This window comes from Rhodamnia argentea, chromosome 7 (assembly GCF_020921035.1).
Source record: "Rhodamnia argentea isolate NSW1041297 chromosome 7, ASM2092103v1, whole genome shotgun sequence".
NCBI lineage: Eukaryota > Viridiplantae > Streptophyta > Magnoliopsida > Myrtales > Myrtaceae > Rhodamnia > Rhodamnia argentea.
This window is the reverse complement of record NC_063156.1, coordinates 2924376-2941974: the sequence shown is the minus strand read 5'-3', so window position 1 is coordinate 2941974 and position 17599 is coordinate 2924376. Positions and strand designations below refer to the sequence as shown.

Genomic DNA, 17599 nt, shown 5'->3' with positions numbered 1-17599 from the left:
CGGGAACTAACCGTTCCCTTACGGTTCAACGAAATCGATAGGTCATTAACGGGAGCGAGCAAGCAACACGGATTTTAATTTTAACGTATTATTTAAAAATATACATCCATTTAAGGAAAAAAAATTGATCCGGTCTAAACGGTCCGATTCTCTCTTGGAATTAGAGATCCGGATCGAAAATCACCGGTTTCAATTTTAAGGTCCAAGTGATTTTGGACAGAGGCAATGCATCTTCTCGCAGAGAGTGTCGACATATTTTAGGCACGTCACATCCAATTCTAGTAGTTCTGCCGTTCTGCACGAGCTCGGCCTCGCATTATCCTCCATTTGGCACTCCATGGCTTGCGCTGCCCCTTTTCTTCGTTGGCCAAGTAATAACAAATTAAAAAAAAAAAGAGTAGTAATAAATTTTAGAAAAGAGTAATTAAAATTAGCAAGACCCAAAGAAAAAAGTAACAAATAAATTAGAACTGGGAATAAATTGGAATTAAAGAAAAGCTAATAATAATCCTTATAATACTATAAAAACTTGAATTGAGGAAACTGCAAAGTTGACTTTCTCGTTTCTCGGCCAATAGAAAATTGTCAGTTGACCGAACGCCCAGTGGATGTTCGTCCAGAATGACGACAGGGAAAGGGTGCGGGCCTCTCCGACGGCCGGCGGGGGGACTTTGGGATAGAATTTGACAAATCCGTCAAATCAAGAGGGTTGGTGATGAAGACTTCCGAAGAATCAAAGCCACGCTGGTTGATTTTTCCGGTGGAAAGTCGGGATAGGAACAAGAGGGCATTTCGCATTCGGAAATCGAGTCATCCCGTGCGCCTACAAAAGGTCGGAAATCGGCAATTTCATCCACTCGATGGATAACGATTCTGCTCGTCCGACTTACGCACAATCGTCGAATGACTCGAACGTAATCGGCATAGCACTCGCGCTACGGATCGGTTTCTCTCGGACTTTTGGATCAAACCATCTCTCCACCCCCGCACATATTTCTTCACATATCTCCAACGCACAGAATCTATCAAAGCACGATCAGAATTGCCCACACAGACCAAGATTTCAGAAAAGGGAAAAACGGACGTTAAGTCCGGGGGGAACGAGAGCAAAACGATGAATGCCGACCAACGCCGTAGCCGGCCGAGGACCAATAATTAAAAGGAAAGAAGGGGAAAAAAACCGGAGGATTAAAGTCTAATGCGCAGATTCCGAACGCATCGCTGTCTCTCATTGTCCGCAATTACGCCAAAGCTATCCATACAAGAGAATTTTCCTCCAAAGACAAAAAAAAGAAACGTCATTTTCGGCCCGTCCTAGAAAACATTAGTTTTTAAAAAAAAAAAAAAAAAATCTAGGCGGACCGTGGGTATAATTACAAGGTATTAAACAAAAAAGAGATCCATGATTTGTTTGCCAGCTGGAAACGGATTCCTGGTACGATGCAAGATTCTCTGGACGACCACTTGCATAAGCTTTTTGGAAATGCGAACGGCACTTGCAAGTTGCAATCATCTTTACCGTTCTAGTATGTTTCTTTAATCTCCCAATTGAGAGGTCCGCCAATATCCTGGCAAGAAGTTCAAAGCCAATCAGAAAAGGAAAACCCACTTTTACCTACCTCAGGAAAGGCAAAAAACGACGCAAATGGTAACTGAACTTTGACTCGATTCCTGAACTTTAGCTACATGGCCACCTCAATCTTCATCTGACCAAAAAAAAAAAAAAAACTCAGCCCCCTAATTACGTTAGAAGGATAACACCAAGCGTCTTCACATCGTTCGGAGACCGAACTGAGTATGTACCAAAAGTGTAGAAGCCCACATCGAATAAGTTGAAAGCTTAGGAACTATGTCGCATATTGAACAAAAGTCCATAAACTATGTTGAATATTATATGTTGAGTTAAAATGTTCAAAAGCCCTTCGTGTCGTCCCGCCACGTTAGGAATGAAAGAGCTAAAGCCGTGACGTGCAGATCATGGAAACCCAAAGATGAAAAACAATCTTCACCCCCATCGTCAGCCTGACACCCAAAGTCCGTGGGCCTTTTGTACTGCCGTAGAATCACCAGATTCTCTTGCCTGCTCTGAAACGAGTGCAAAGATCCTGACGAAGAAGAAGAAGACCGAAAAGGCGCAGATCAGTACTGGCAGTCCGGCATGGGTGTGATTCCCCCTCCATTCCCATCCCTTTCAGAATATAATAAGCTCCGCTCCGGCGCTCCCATCCATTAATTTACTCGCCACGGCCTTCAGTAACCCTCTTTAAAAACCAGTTGCCCATCTGCAGCTCAGCTCGACTCAGGCTCCCCGTCGAGTGTTTTCGGCAATCAATCTCGTCGTTTCTTGAACGAATCTCCTCAAGATCCCTCGTTTCGCGCACCCATCGATCCAAAAGACCGATCTTTTCTTCGGGATCTGCGACATGGGTTTCGAGGACAATCTCGATCAGGAGTCGGCCGCGCCGCCCAAGAAGTCCCTCTTCCGGTACAACTCGCCCCTCGTCCAGGTCAGCCTCATCGGGCTGGTCTGCTTCTGCTGCCCCGGCATGTTCAACGCCCTCTCCGGGATGGGCGGCGGCGGCCAGGTGGACCCCACCGCGGCCAACAACGCCAACACCGCCCTCTACACCACCTTCGCCGTCTTCGGCGTCCTCGGCGGCGGGATATATAACCTCCTGGGCCCTCGCTTGACTCTCGCCGCGGGTTGCAGCACTTACGTTCTCTACGCGGGCTCTTTCTTGTACTACAACCACTACCACCACCAGGCCTTCGCCATCGCCGCCGGTGCGATCCTAGGCATCGGCGCGGGCCTCCTGTGGGCCGGTGAGGGCGCCATCATGACCTCGTACCCGCCGCGCGACCGAAAGGGCACTTACATCTCCCTGTTCTGGAGCATTTTCAACATGGGAGGCGTCATTGGTGGGTTAATCCCATTCATTTCGAATTACAGCAGGAGTGAAGCTGCTTCTGTGAATGATGGAACCTATATTGGGTTCATGTGTTTTATGACTCTCGGTGCACTTCTTTCCCTGGCCATCTTGCCGCCGAGCAAGGTGATTCGCGACGACGGGACTACTTGCACTAACGTGAAGTACTCGAGCGTTTCGACTGAGGCACTTGAGATTCTCAAGCTGTTCCTCAACTGGAAGATGCTCTTGATTGTGCCGGCATCTTGGGCTAGCAACTTCTTTTACAGCTACCAATTTACTAACGTGAACGGGGTCATGTTCAATTTGAGGACTAGAGGGCTGAACAATGTGTTCTACTGGGGGGCGCAGATGCTGGGGTCCATCGGAATCGGCTATGTGTTAGATTTCAGCTTTTCGAGTCGGAAGACGAGGGGTTATGTCGGGATTGCGATCGTCGCTTTGCTTGGGACTGCGGTTTGGGGCGGCGGCCTTGCTAATCAGCTGAATTACTCTCGCCACGACCTTCCCAATAAGTTGGACTTCAAGGACTCCGGCTCTGATTATGCCGGGCCATTCGTGTTGTATTTCAGCTATGGATTGCTGGATGCTATGTTCCAGAGCATGGTTTATTGGATCATTGGTTCCTTGGCTGATGATTCTGCAATTCTTAGCAGGTAGCGCACAGGTTTCTCATCTATTTATTAGAGATTAATATTTTGGGTCTAACATTGAAACTGATATCTGGTTTTCTATGTCCTGCAGGTACAGTGGGTTCTATAAAGGCGTGCAGAGCGCAGGAGCAGCGGTTGCGTGGCAAATCGACACGCACAAGGTCCCGTTCCTCTCGGAGCTTATTGTCAACTGGTCGCTGATGACGGTGGGCTATCCCTTGCTGCTGGTTCTTGTCAAGTTGGCCGTGAAGGACGATAAGGAGGGCGAAGAGGGAGCTAAGAAGGAAGTTGCTCCATCGTTTGCTCATTAGGTGACGACCCAACCCAGCCCGATCCGAAATGTTATCTAATCTTTGTTATGAAGCTTATTTGTGAATGCCAGACTTAGCAAGACAACAACCTGCTGAAAAAGATAACTTCTTTCGAATTGCTTTGTCTCCTCCTAGGATTGTCTACATTGGAGCTGTAATCTTTGGCAGTTACACGACAGTTGTAAAAAAACCTCGCCAGTGTATCAAACTCGTAGTCAAAGTCATGTTCCATGAAAATTTCTCTCCCCCTTAAGAGCCGTGCAAACAGGTGTGGCTTATGAGTAGTTCACAGCTATCATAGTTATCGTTGCCGGTACGCTGGAATCGTCAAATTATCGCAGGCGATCCATTATTTTATGGCTGTGATCTGCTTGCTTGCATATTTTAATGTAATCTTCCTTTCAAAATGCCTAGGAACTTTGTGAGAAGCTGACTCCGCGCCACTGTCTTTTCCTTTTGGCTTTCTAGAGATGTGAACTAGGACAGCATAAAATAAAACTCAGGGGTGTCGCTTCTCGTCCTGGTTGACCATGTTTTTGGAGTAGATTCTAATGTCCGGAAACGCTACGGCTTTAAATAATCTCTTTTTTGAAGAACAAGACGGTAATGCTATCTATATGTCTGGTCCTCTTGTTGTTTGTTTGGGCTCAAGAAATACGGTATTTCTGCATTCAGATAGAAAAAGACCAGATTCACAATGAAATACTTTGGCTTTTTTCAAATGTGACCTCTGCGATTTTCAGGATAGAGAGCTTTTACTAGTCAAGATGTGAAGCATCTCAAGATGTTCCGTCACGAATATCGCTATAGAACATCTATTACTGTCTCTGCAGGATCGATGCAATGCGTTGAAAAGGTTATCCTTTGGATGCATAATTTCGAGTAGTCGTCAATTGGCAGGAAGAGGAAGTAAAGGTTTTGTGGCTATATGGAACTGAGCATTTGACTCGGCTTGTTTCCCAGAACTAGAAGCTTTTTTATCCTTGAAGAGAGAATACTGTTTATCTCGCAAAACTTTGCTTCTGAGCATTTTTCTTTTTTGTGCCAGATGCTTCAGAGCAGTTAGGTTTATGGGTATTTAACAGTTATTTGTATGTTGAACATAAGCAAGAATTATTTCCAGTCATGTCCATCTAGCTGAGAAAGGCGCAACGAGAAGACGTCGTAGATCATCTTACAATCTCTCTTAGAATCCATTTTCTAAAAGACTTTGATGAGGCACCGCACGTAGTACGATCTCTCTTCGAATCCATTTTCTCGTCCACCGGGAAAAATTGAGTTGAAATTCTCTTTGTAGGGTAGCAAGAGGTGCACCGGGTTGGTCATGTCTAAGACCTGTGCAGCTCTTCCGCGAATTTTCGAGTCTTCTTGCTCTTAGCTTTTCTGCACCAAATGTCTAGGATTGTGCAGATGAACAGATATTGTACTTGTAGTTATTCTTTGGAACGAGATTTCACGAATTGTGTTAAAGATTATTGATCGTGCAAACAGTCATAGGATGTGTGCCTTTTTTATCCATGCGAAGAACGAGATCGATTGTTGCTTTCTCTTTGAAATTTAGACAAAAGGAGGAGAAAAGTCGCCGAGGAAAACGCATTTCAGCATCTCTAGACCGACAGAATATCATATTGAGGAAACACATTTTCAGGAATCAAGTTTTCAACAACATAATGAAACAAACGTGCAGCTTTTCTGCCTTCATGTGAAGAAAGCGAAAAGCTGCGAAAGGAGATCGATTGTGCTCATAGGTACGATATTCACGACCTCGACACCGTCACCTTGAAATCAGGTATGAACAGATGAGATTGTCACAAGCCTTAACAGGAGATAGGAAGGATGAATTAGAGGAAGTGCCCTTGGCACCAGATATGACCACTTGGTATGTGACTTTTTTAAGGTAAATAGGCTACTTCAATTATCAAGCCGGACATATTCGAAAGTGGACTCGACATGGCCCGGGGAAGCACATTCAACCCAGCCCACAAAGTCCTTTTGACCAATTGCATATGCATGAGAAGAATTAAAGTCAGAGGAATTTTGATGAGCTGAAGCCTAAAGATCGACACCAGTCATCTGCAACTCAGAATGAGATTTATTGAACAAAATGAGGACCTATGTCACAATTACAAGGAAAATGGCTCTGGGCGCTCCATCAAAAAGTTCATTTAAATAGATAGAAGTGCGACTTGTAGAACAAAATCCATCACCTCGAAAAGGAAATGCTCATGTAGGTTATCCGAAGAAAGATCCTAATTTTGCCAAATGACTTGAGCAAATGCGAGCTTCTTTGCAAAATACAGTTCAAAACTGATTTGACTTGCTGTGAGGAAACGAGACACCGGAAACACGGGAACATCAGCCACAACAGTTTTGCAGGAAAAACTATGTTCTCTTATCAAATTGTCCAGCGCGATTACTTCTACTATCCTTCGGAGGACTTTGAAGTGAAAATGTTGGCTCACGCTGTTCAATGCTATTTCTTCTAGAAGTCGCGGGAATACGGTCCACAGCCTCTCCCGAGGAAGAAGGGTTGTCATGTGAGCTTTCAATCAACTGGGATGAAGTGCCTCCACTTGGAGCATCCCCCGAGACATTGCCGCCGATTAGGCTTTTATACATTGTCAAAGCTTGTGCCATCATGTTAGCTGGATTGGCAGTGGAGCTAGGAAGCAACAATGTTGTGCCCTGATGTAAATAGAAGTTAAAATGAGAATAAATGAGAATCGTAACCTGGTTAATACTAAGTTATTTGGAGGGAATATGCAATCAAACACAAACTTCAAACAGCAGTCATTTACCTCTTTGGCAATGTTTCCAAAGGCATGGATATATTGTTCAGCAATCCTCAAACTAGCCGCCTGCATTCAAAGTAGAGAGTACACAATATGTGGGAAGTCAAACAGTAATTTGATAAGCATCATCCTCTCAATAAAGAAATAAAGGATATACGTTCCATTATTTCACAAAAAGGATAATGACAATCCCTACAAATCTCTATACAAAGGCCTTATTTGGGGGGAGAAACCTCTGACAACATGAAGATCAAGCAAGTTACCCCTGTCATTTTCTTTAGAAATAACTTTCCATTTATTGTCTTCAACAGCTAAGTTCTTCCCACCTTTTTGGCTTTTTGCACATCTTCCCTCACCAATGCTACCCTATATATCTAGTCAGTTCTCCAAAGTCCACTTGACTTATTGCTAACAGTTGAGCCTCGTTAACTTTTCAAGACCATCTGCACGCCGCACTAATGTTTTCCTCTTGAAAGCTGCAAGTACATGGCATAGATAGAGCACAATACTGTGGTTTGTAAGAAGAACCTTCCATGTTTAAAATCCTCGTAGAATCGAGAAAACTTTTGCCACTTAAGTATATGAAAGTTATCATTATGTGTACTATTGCTGCTCATCGACAGAATGTCTACATCAACAATACTGGGAAACCCGTAATTCAAGAGAAAAGCTTACTTCGACACCTCCAGTCTCCTTAAGAGCATCAGATACCAGAACAATTCCTTTTGATGTCGCTTGTGCCCTAGCAAGAATGGCTTCTGCTTCTCCTATTGAGTTGAGTGGTAAGAAGAAAAAAGTCAAAGATAGAACCACTTAAGATGCCCACGCAATTGAGGATAAAACTACAACCTACATATGACACTGATACAGGCATAATGCAACGTATTTCCTACCAATTGGCAAAATAAGAGCTTATAGTATGACACTACTGATATTATGTCCTCTGCCTATAACAATGTCATGAAAAGGATTTGTCCATTCCACAACTAGAAAGCCAAAGTTTACAACAAGATAAAAAAGGCCCTTATGACAATTCCCATCAGTTCCTGCAAGTAAATTTCTCCTCTGAAAAGAATGTAAGTTTCTCTACTAGAAGCAGCTTTCAAATGAAGCATTGCATCCAGCAAACCGCAGAGTATCAAACAATTCTAGCAGTGTACAAAATACAAGATTACGAACAAATTTCAGTCTTATGGCATTAGCCTTTGCGGATTAAGGAATTCGCGGTACAACGGACCATGTGCTCTATTAACTTGATCCATCTTTGCAGCTTCTGACTCTAGGATTACAGCACTCTTTTTACCATCCGCAATATTGATGTTCGACTGTCTTTCTCCTGTTGAACATTAAAAGTATCAGTTAACTGATATGAGGATCTGCTCAGATTATTCATGCTACAGGGGGAAAGCAGATATTCAAAACAGAATGGTCAGAATATGGAGCTGACCCCAAGCGGAAGTATCATGGTAAATAACAGTAGCTAGCAATGAAGTAATGATGCTAGTAATCATTAAGCAAGTTTGTACAGTGACTAAAGTGACCACAGACTCGGTAACAAATGACACAGAACAACTATCATAGCTCATCATCACACATCTACTAAATATAAGCACTTAGAATGCATGACTTCATCACCTTCAGACTCCAGGATTTGAGCTCTTTTCTTACGCTCAGCTTCTGCTTGCATCTCCATAGCTTGCCTCACACCACGAGGAGGAGATATGTCCCCTAAGGAAGAAAGCACAGATAAATGCATTCAAGAGATTCTCTAAAGTGTCAAATTACCATAATAACAACTTTGGACAGGCCTCAACTTACGTATTTCATAACGAAGACATTTCAAACCCCAGTCTAGAGCAGCCACGTTAATAGACTCCTGTAAAAATATAGTTGACTCATAAAGAAACGGCTTTCATTCTCGTTCTCATAGCTACACCATCTAAGTATATAATCATGTAATTTCAAATTTTGGATTAGATCTGTCATGACTATTCATCTCTAATACTCCATAGGCATTATCCAAACAACAAGAAGAAAAACATGCTACCGACAATAGCAGAGACGGACATAAGCATAGAGAAGAAGCGACAGATACAGACAGGACTCCAATAGTGGAAAACACATAGACAAATGGAGCTGTTCAGAAAAAGCTTGAACTCAGCCAGAATCAAGGAAACTGAGTTGCCTTATGCTATCTACAACTTAGCCTAGAAGGATCAGGTGCCGACATAGAGTCCACAGAAGCAGAACTCACCACTATCTTTTCATTAAGCGTGTCCCGCTCCTCGAATGTCTTGTCGAGCGTTATTTTCCCAAGCTCACTACGCATCGTTGTCTGAGCTAGCTGAATGACTGCATATATAGGATTCTCAACGCCATAAGAAGCATTGTATGGATCCACAATCTGCGATAGCCCCACCATAGTCAGCACCTTCATGTCTAGATATACGGAAAAAATGAAGCATTCCGTGAGAAAACACAGAATGCAGCTGAAAATCCATGATTATACCTTAACGTAGAGCACTCCATCGATCAAAATGCTGACATTGTCTTTAGTAATAGCAGACTGGTCCGGGATAGGAATGGCCTCTTCCTTGAGTGAATGCACATAAGCTATTCGATCAACGAATGGAATCAAGAAATGGATTCCCGAAGTTAGGGTTTTCACATACTTGCCGAACCGTTCGATCACAAAAGCCCTCTGTTGCGGCACAATTCGTATCCCCCAATTCACCGGTGGCGTTATCTCATACCTGCAAACCCCAAGTTCACATTGTCACAACACTACAAAGAAAAAAACTAGCGGAAACCAAACGATCCAAAGTGGCATCCCATCCGCTAATCCACACACCAAAGGCACAATTTTCACAATAGTAAGTCGCTTCCAAAATCCATCGAATCCAGCATTCAAAATGCGACACGCGCGCGATTCCCGCGGTACTAACAGCATCGCATTACCCGACACGCCTACACTGACCTAAAATTATCAAGGAATTGAGCGCAATTACCCGGTGCTGGGGTCACGGCCGACGCGGAGGTGCCGGACAGAGGTGGAGATGAACGGCGGCGACAGAGGGAGGAGAGGGGGCAGCGGGCGGTGGCGCGGCGAGAGGTGATTGGCGGAGGAGGGCCTGAGGAACGAGGGAGCAGTCGAGAGAGCGCGAGCCGAAACGGAGGAGGAATTGCGGAGGTTCTGGAGAGATCTCAGGGCGTGCCTGAGAGAACCAGAGCTTCTGAGCATGGGGTTCATCTCTCTCTCTCTCTCTCTCTCTCTCTCTCTGCTCTAGTGTGTGGTCAATCGATGATCACTGTCGGAATTTGAAGAAGAAAACGAAGGAGGGTGTCAAAGATGGAGGAGGTGCTGGCTCGGTGGTTTCATGCGAAGGGGCTTTTGTAAAGCCCTAGTAAAACCTTCTCCTTCATCATCGTCGGCCTTCCTTCTTTCTCTCCAAGCAAAAGCAAAGATGGGTCAAAAAAATGTGTGACAGTGCAAGGGCTCTCTCCTTCGTAACATACCACACAATGTAGCATTGGGGAAGAGATTGGGTCGACCATTGCGATTTCTTGTCAAACAATTCAGAACATCCAGTAGCATTAAAAAAACCTTAAACTCAAATCGCCGAGATTTTTTTTATAAAAAATTGATTTAGGGAAAATGACCTATTTCGAAACTTTAGCCAAATATGTAACGTAATCCTTGAATTTTTAAGTTATTTGGTATAATCTTTGAATTTTATCCTAATGTGCAATGCGATCCCCGATCTTTTAATTTGATCAATATAATCACTTAATTTTTAAAATTTCAATATTATCTTTTCATTAGTTCAAATTCAGGGACATCATTGAATATTTGCACATAATTTGAAGACTAAATTGAACATGTATTAAAAGTTCAAAGACCACATTAAATAATTTAAAAGTTCAAAAAGGACATTATATGATAGACTAAAGTTTAAAGGCCACATTCAAAAAATTAAAAATTCAAACATCATATTACGCATTAAGTTAAAATTATGGATCTTTTGTGAAATTTTCTCTTCATTTTATGCCCTACAAGATAAGTCAAGTCCTGAGCTTAGAAGAGAGCTCTTGGGCTAATAGTAAAATCATCATTTACTTGCCCATTACACAATTTTAGCCCGATCGATGTCATCGAGAAGATTAAACAGTAATCTAGATCGCAGGAAATGTGCTAATATTGATCTTGAATTATACAAGTAAACCTATTGATTGTCTGTCTGAGGATGTCCGTGGTTGAGTGAAATAATTTTCCGCAAATTCATTTCCCAGACTTTCTAGCATTTAATTCACTGAAAATGGCTAATGAAAAATCACATCAAAGAAAACATCCATTATTAAAATATAGAACACGAATTCACTAAACTGAGATGGAAGAGGAGAATTTTTTTTTTCCCAAAATAATTTTCATGAAAAACATTTTTCTTTATCATAAAGTCCTCTCAAAACAAACACAACCGAAATTCGCGATAAACCGATTCTAGTTCTATTCAAGTTCCCGCTCTGCCCAGCATAGTCCGTCGGGCAAATTCAGGACATACATTTGCTTCCGCATTTTCGTGTTCCAGAAAACATAGGAATAGAGTTTCTCGCAGGTCCCAGCACATCCGAAACAGATTTTCGGACATGATGTACGCTAATAGAAAGAACTGCAATATAGTTGAAATATGAAAAAGAACCGAATAAACACCCGAATGTAGGCAGAGAAACTCCCATAGCACAAAATTGTAAATCTCATCCTCAACAGGACCATTGGAGTCTGCTAAATCATCCTTAAGAAGCATATCAGATGGAAAACAAGACATAAAGGTGTAAAACTCGACACCGAACGCTGCTAATACTTCGCCCATCATTCTTCCCCAAGGATGGTTCCCTTCTCGCTGACATAAATACCATCGAGGAACTTCCTAATGTCCTTGTTCTTCACATGGCATTTCTGTTTCAAGACACACAGAAATACAATCTCAGCAAGAGCCCATCGCGTGCGGCGGTGGTTCAGTATGCAAGGAAAATGAAGAGTAGGACGCACCTGGTTTATGAGGGCGCAAGATCGGGAAACAAGCTCGATGTCATTCCCATCCACGACCAGTTCGTCCTTCACCTTTTCAGAACGGACCACAGATACTCCTTCAAGCATATCTACCTTCCTCACCTGAGCAAAACGGGTAAGAAAGAGGATTATTTTCAGTTTCATCTAGAACCACAACAAAAGTAACGTAAAAAACGATGGGAGGTGGGCAAAATCATCAAATGGTTTGATTCAGGGAAACTTGATATCAGAACATAAGCCCAAACCGGAAAGCTAAAGTATAGGCAGTCTCCATTCAGCAAACAATATAGCACAGTGCTAGGCAACCGATTTGTTACGAACTCGTTCATCACATCAGTCCAGAAACCGAACCTAGTAGGCAAAAGGCAACCTTCTGACCTCAACCAATTGAAAGCATAATAAACTACATATAATAATTGAATTAACAATAACCACGAGGACGCAAGGCTGTTCATATGCAGAGCCTCGATTCAAAACAGACTTTTCACTTCGAGCATTTCTACCGATGCATTTGAAAGGACACCGCGAGAATCCAACTATTGAACTAGATTCTAACAATACAGAGAAATCTCAGAACCCCTGGCGAGAATAAATACTTCGATCCAGAGACCACCGTAAATCAATACAAGACAATCCGGTGCTGTCAGATTCACTGAAATTTCAAAAACAACCTTCCATTCACACTGATTTCCAAACCACCGAAACACATCACACTAAAACTAACAAGCTCTCAACGAACAAGACAGCAATAACCAAAGGGACAACCTTAGGAAAATGGGACAGCACCATGAAAAGCACGACATGGATCGGCAAAATGTAGCAAATGCAGTGAAAGTGAAGATAGCACGATCAGCCAAACCATATCGCCCAATTGTCAAGTTTCAAATGAATTATCAAAAAAGAGGATTTCTCACCTTCTTCTCACCCAAGAAGTTGCGAATCTCGATGGACTTGTTCGAGTTCTGGATGCTGGCGTTAATGGGGAAGTGAGCGTACACGAAGCGCATCTTGTACCTGTAACCCTTGGTGACGCCGGTGATGAGGTTCTCCACGTGGCTGAGGGCCGTCCGGATGGCGGCTGAGGTCTTCCGGGTGCCGAACCAGGCCTCGATCTTGAGCTTCCTCTTGCCGGTGGCCTCGTCCTTGATGAGCTGGAAGTCGAGGTTGAGGTGCTTGAAGTTGCGGGTGAGCTTGCCGCGAGGGCCCTCGACCTCGATCACCTTCGCGTTCACCTTGATGGTGACGCCGTCGGGGATGTCCATGGTCTCGGACGAGAGGATCGTCTTCATCTTCGCTCCGTACGCTGGTGTTGGCGGCTCTGCGAAAACCCGAGCGGCTGAGAGAGAGAAGGTTCGTTCGCGGCGAAAACCCTAGCGGGAGTGAGTGTGACTGGGTTTTATACAATGCTGTTTGCCTTAGGATCGGAAATTGGGCCGGCTCGGCAAGGGTACGGCCTGGCACGCCGGGCCCGAATTTTTTATTATGGGCCAGTCCCAGCCCAAATTCATTCCTGGGCCGCCACTTGCCCAGTTGCCATCTCTCTAAATGAGAGTGCGAAGCCCGAAACAAGATGGGCCTGTTCGTGCTCTTGGGTCCGGATTTGCCATGTTCGCACAATGAATCGAAATTACAATACTTTGGCAACAACAAAAAGAAGCGGTCAGATTTTAAATACAACGGCATGGAATGAACCGAGAGCGTATTTAGCTTTCTTTTTACTGCGTATTTCTTTTCTTTTTTTCGGTCAAAAGGTCATATTCATTGCTTAAAGTGCGAAATAGAAAGCCCGGAAATTAGCACTTATGGCACTATTCTAGCTTTAGATGTTGATTAAATACTTTAAACCACATATTAGAACTTAATTCTCACACGAAGGTAGATCGCCCCCAGAGAAATTGAGAAGTCAATGTGAGAGTGGTTAGGTATTCTCTACCGTCTAATCATATTTAATTTTACCAAATGACATTTGACGGATAATCTGACTTGGTCGTGGATAGATATCTCATTTCCTTACTTGGCAAATCTAGAAGGACTCGTCATTACAAACATCCCACATTCAAAACAATGATATTTGTTGTCATCATGGATTGATGTCATTCACATATTCATCCTGCGACTTCTGCACCCTATTTTTTTTTTTTCTTTTTGTGGATTTCTTGAAGGGATTTACAAAGTTGAATTTGAGACATAATTTGTGTTGGAGATTTAGAGTTGAATTCGTAAATAGATAAAAGATACGAGACTTATTTTAAAAAAAAGTTCAAGAATGAATTGATATAATTAAAAAATTTGGAACTAAATTGATCACATGAACTTGAATTCGATTAGATAGGTTTCTTTTGTCCCACGACCATTAGGAGTCATTGACCTATCTTATCTATGTTAGTAAATATGTGGTTGTGGCAACAAAACAAAAAAAAAAATGTGCAGCAGTAAGCAATGTCTTCTCTAAAACCACTAATGTCCCTGTTATGAGGCATTGATAATGCGCATAAGTACATTAGCTCCCAAGCATTAATTAAACATTACCTGGAATAGTTTAAACTTGGCAATTTAGCTAAAGGAAAAACAATAAAGCAAAACAATATTTAAACTTGTGTGAGAGAACAAACTTTATACCTGTTGGGATTATTTCGTGTTTGTTTTGAAACTTGAGCAAAAAGCTCATCATTGAGCTGAGATATCTATGCTTTCTTACGCAATTTCCCCACTAACTTAATCTACTCATCTAAACTTGAGCTTGGTCCATCGGATGAATCAACGCCCATGTACTGCAAAATTATCTTGAAGAGCTTCGTCGTTCGGCTCGCTAGATCATTATCGATTTTAAGTAATGAAGTTGGTATAGGATCTACAAACTTCAATCCTTATAGTTGATTTCACATGATTATAATAATCGATAATGATTTGGTGAATGTTTTTAATGTTTTACATTTTCATATCGGAGTGCATCTCGAGTTTGTAACTCAATTTTGCAACTCGATTTTGCATGTTTAGGCGATCGAATCTGCTCTCACTTTTTAGTAGATATTCGTAGATTATTTCAAGAGCTTCGATTTCATATATAGATTGTCCAAAAATTAGTATCATTTGGTCTATCTAATGCATTCATGAAGTTCGCGATTTGAATATGTAATATGCTATTGTTCATGTATTTTTTTGTTTTCAAACATATTTTAATATTCGAATAATGCGGTACCAATCCAGCACGAATTTGAAAAAATTCATAAAACGAATTTCGTAGCTAAGATCCATATATTTTCAACAGTAATTTTTGCGTGTAAAACGGAGATTGTTTGCTATGGCAAAAGTGCCTCGTATTATGAATCCAAAATCTGAAATTTCTGCTTGAATCTCAAAAGTTGTTTTGTTCTGATTTGACCTTTGCTGCTTCTCGATTTTTTGATGATTTTTTTAAAGATTTTAATGGTAGAACTCTGTTGATAAAAGTTATTCGTACCATCTAAATCTATCACATATAAAATTTTCATTGCAATCCAAATCATTTTAATCGGTATGATCGTTTCATTAAGAGGACGAAATTCTTTGAAAATTTTGTTTCTTTCCTGCCCTTTGCATATTGCTTGATTATTATTATAGTAGTCGATAATGATTTGATGAATGCTTTTAATGTTTTACATTTTCATATCGGAGAGCATCTCGAGTTTGTAACTCGATTTTGCATGTCCAGGATGATCGAATCGCTTTCACTTTCTACTAGATATTCATAGATCACTTTGAGAATTTCGATTTCATACATAGATCGTCCAAAAATTAGTATCATTTGGTCTGCCTAATGCATTTATGAAGTTCGCGGTTTGAATTTGTAATTTGCTATTATTCATGTATTTTTCTATTTTCTGACATATTTTAGTATTTGGATTATGCGGTACCAATCCAACATGAATATGAAAAAATTCAAAAAGTGAATTTCGTAGCTGAGATCCAGATCCTTTCAACGGTATTTTTTGCGTGTGAAACCGAGATTGTTTGCTATGGCAAAAGTGCCTTGTATTATGAATTCAAAATTTGAAATTTTGTTTGAATCCCGCAGGTTGTTCCGTTCTGATCTAACCTTTGCTGCTTCTCGATTTTTTATGATTTTTTTAAAGATTTTAATGGTAGAACTCTCTTGATAAAAGTTGTTTGTACTATCTAGATATATCACATATAAAATTTTCATTGTAATTCAAATCATTTTAATATGTACGATCGTTCCATTTACATGACGAAATTCTTTGAAAATTTTGTTTCTTTCATGCCCTTTACATGTTATTTGATTGTTATGATATGTGGATATGTTTTTCATGAAAATTTCTCGTCACCTCTTTGTTGACACTTAAATTTTGATTTTTCTTTATTTTGCATAAAAATTAGGGACTACCTTTGGTCCCTATCAAAAAATAATAATTAAGTCACTTTTAGTTCCGTAGGAAATATTCACATTGCACTTGCATTTAAATTGGACCGATGGTAGACGAACTTAGGCAACGTGGTTTCTCAGCCTCACAAATTGAAAATACAGCAAGGTTCTTTAATCATTCAATATGGTCAAAACTTTCCATGTGGGGTGCCGAACTTGGACGGATTATGAGAAGCAATTTGGTATAACCATGAGGAATGTGGAGGGGTAGCTTTCACGCGTTCAAAATCCCAACAAAAAGAATAACAACTTGGCTGAATCATGGAGGTTGAGGATTATTAGACGTGATATTCCATAGGGATTCTTGGGTTGAAACAAATCAGCTCAAGTCTATAAGAAGACCCTTCAAGGGTCCGACATAGAGGAGAGCTACGTTGAAAAAAAGAGGGACTTCGGCAAAAAAAAAAATTTGGGGAGCTTCGTCCAGTGAGGTGCAGAGATAGTTTTTGGCAAATGAAGGAGGACTACTTTGAATGAAGTTTGATCGGGCACTTTCCCTGGAGTGCTTTTCTTTGTCTTTCCTCCTCTACTATTGCATTGCCAACTCCCCTACTCTACTTGCTAACCTTTTGCAGCCGTTAAATAAAAAAGAACAACAAACAAACTTACTTTTTGGTTATCTGCTATTTTGGTGATTCAAAAGTCCCAAATTGTGCTAGAAGACCCAAAAAAAATCTTTACTGTCTCAGCCATGCAGCTCACAGTTTATGCTAGCCTGTGTCGAGAGGACCACTTGGAGAATCACTAACGTGAAACACCCAAGACCGCACCGTCCGAAGTTCTCTGTGCGTAAGAGTCCTCCACAAACCAGTCCGTGACTCCCAAGCTTGATCGGCCGGTTGGAATAAGGTTCCCAAAGGAAAACTCATAATGAGGAATTTGAGGTATATTTCCTATTCTCTAACTTGGATGTTCAATTGTTTATTTTGTGAACTTTGCATATCTTACCATACTTTGCATATCCTAAAATACTTTGTCTGAATTATCAAGTTTGGAAATATCCTACATCTCTAAAGATTGGTCTATCAGCTCGCCGATTCCAAAACATGTTGCAAATCTTGAGTATTTAGTCGGTTAGTTTAAGATAATGCACTATTCGATTTTTTTTTTATAATTGCATGTAAAAAATCAAATTTTGAATGCTTGCTAATTTGTTTGGAAAACTTGAATCTGACTTGAGTGTTCTTGAATATATCTTGCAGCATATCTTAATTTGGAAAAGTTGTGATTCATTGTGGATACTTTTTTTTTTTCTTTTTATGTAATTTCGTGAACTTAAAAAAAAAGAAAAAAAAACCTCTTGAGATATAAAAAAAATTTCAAGTTGATTAGGAATCTTTTTCTAATCTGCAACTTGTCACACGAGCAAGGATTTGAGTTCAATCGTTAATCGTAAGATTACGAATTAAAGATTGACTCAAATAT

General features: G+C 41.2%; 3 protein-coding genes across 3 annotated transcripts; 1 reads left to right on the top strand and 2 right to left on the bottom strand.

Moving 5' to 3' along the window:
• Positions 1 to 2037: 2037 nt before the first annotated feature.
• On the top strand, positions 2038 to 4111 carry LOC115726816 (UNC93-like protein 1). The gene is made up of 2 exons (XM_030656875.2): positions 2038 to 3583; positions 3672 to 4111. The coding sequence occupies exons 1-2, from the start codon at positions 2424 to 2426 to the stop codon at positions 3889 to 3891; spliced, it is 1380 nt and encodes a 459-aa protein (XP_030512735.1). The 5' UTR covers positions 2038 to 2423; the 3' UTR covers positions 3892 to 4111.
• Positions 4112 to 5962: 1851 nt separating this feature from the next.
• LOC115726817 (stomatin-like protein 2, mitochondrial) lies at positions 5963 to 10140 on the bottom strand. The gene is made up of 9 exons (XM_030656876.2): positions 9692 to 10140; positions 9193 to 9436; positions 8938 to 9087; positions 8502 to 8559; positions 8319 to 8411; positions 7921 to 8019; positions 7359 to 7450; positions 6690 to 6749; positions 5963 to 6576 (listed from the first exon to the last, which is right to left on the bottom strand). The coding sequence occupies exons 1-9, from the start codon at positions 9931 to 9933 to the stop codon at positions 6274 to 6276; spliced, it is 1341 nt and encodes a 446-aa protein (XP_030512736.1). The 5' UTR covers positions 9934 to 10140; the 3' UTR covers positions 5963 to 6273.
• Positions 10141 to 11338: 1198 nt separating this feature from the next.
• LOC115726818 (60S ribosomal protein L9) lies at positions 11339 to 13138 on the bottom strand. The gene is made up of 3 exons (XM_030656877.2): positions 12666 to 13138; positions 11731 to 11853; positions 11339 to 11637 (listed from the first exon to the last, which is right to left on the bottom strand). The coding sequence occupies exons 1-3, from the start codon at positions 13038 to 13040 to the stop codon at positions 11551 to 11553; spliced, it is 585 nt and encodes a 194-aa protein (XP_030512737.1). The 5' UTR covers positions 13041 to 13138; the 3' UTR covers positions 11339 to 11550.
• Between the last annotated feature and the right edge of the window lie 4461 nt (positions 13139 to 17599).

What these genes read in the sequence shown, in the direction of transcription:
- LOC115726816 (XM_030656875.2), top strand. Translation starts at nt 2,424, where the DNA reads ATGGGTTTCGAGGACAATCTCGATCAGGAGTCGGCCGCGCCGCCCAAG. An exon ending in GATTCTGCAATTCTTAGCAG is followed by an intron (nt 3,584 to 3,671) that starts GTAGCGCACAGG and finishes TATGTCCTGCAG; the next exon opens with GTACAGTGGGTTCTATAAAG.
- LOC115726817 (XM_030656876.2), bottom strand. Translation starts at nt 9,933, where the DNA reads ATGAACCCCATGCTCAGAAGCTCTGGTTCTCTCAGGCACGCCCTGAGA. An exon ending in TCAAGTTAATAGAGCACATG is followed by an intron (nt 7,451 to 7,920) that starts GTCCGTTGTACC and finishes TCAACTCAATAG; the next exon opens with GAGAAGCAGAAGCCATTCTT. An exon ending in TTGGAAACATTGCCAAAGAG is followed by an intron (nt 6,577 to 6,689) that starts GTAAATGACTGC and finishes TATTTACATCAG; the next exon opens with GGCACAACATTGTTGCTTCC.
- LOC115726818 (XM_030656877.2), bottom strand. Translation starts at nt 13,040, where the DNA reads ATGAAGACGATCCTCTCGTCCGAGACCATGGACATCCCCGACGGCGTC. An exon ending in ACTTCTTGGGTGAGAAGAAG is followed by an intron (nt 11,854 to 12,665) that starts GTGAGAAATCCT and finishes CGTTTTGCTCAG; the next exon opens with GTGAGGAAGGTAGATATGCT. An exon ending in CTTGCGCCCTCATAAACCAG is followed by an intron (nt 11,638 to 11,730) that starts GTGCGTCCTACT and finishes GTCTTGAAACAG; the next exon opens with AAATGCCATGTGAAGAACAA.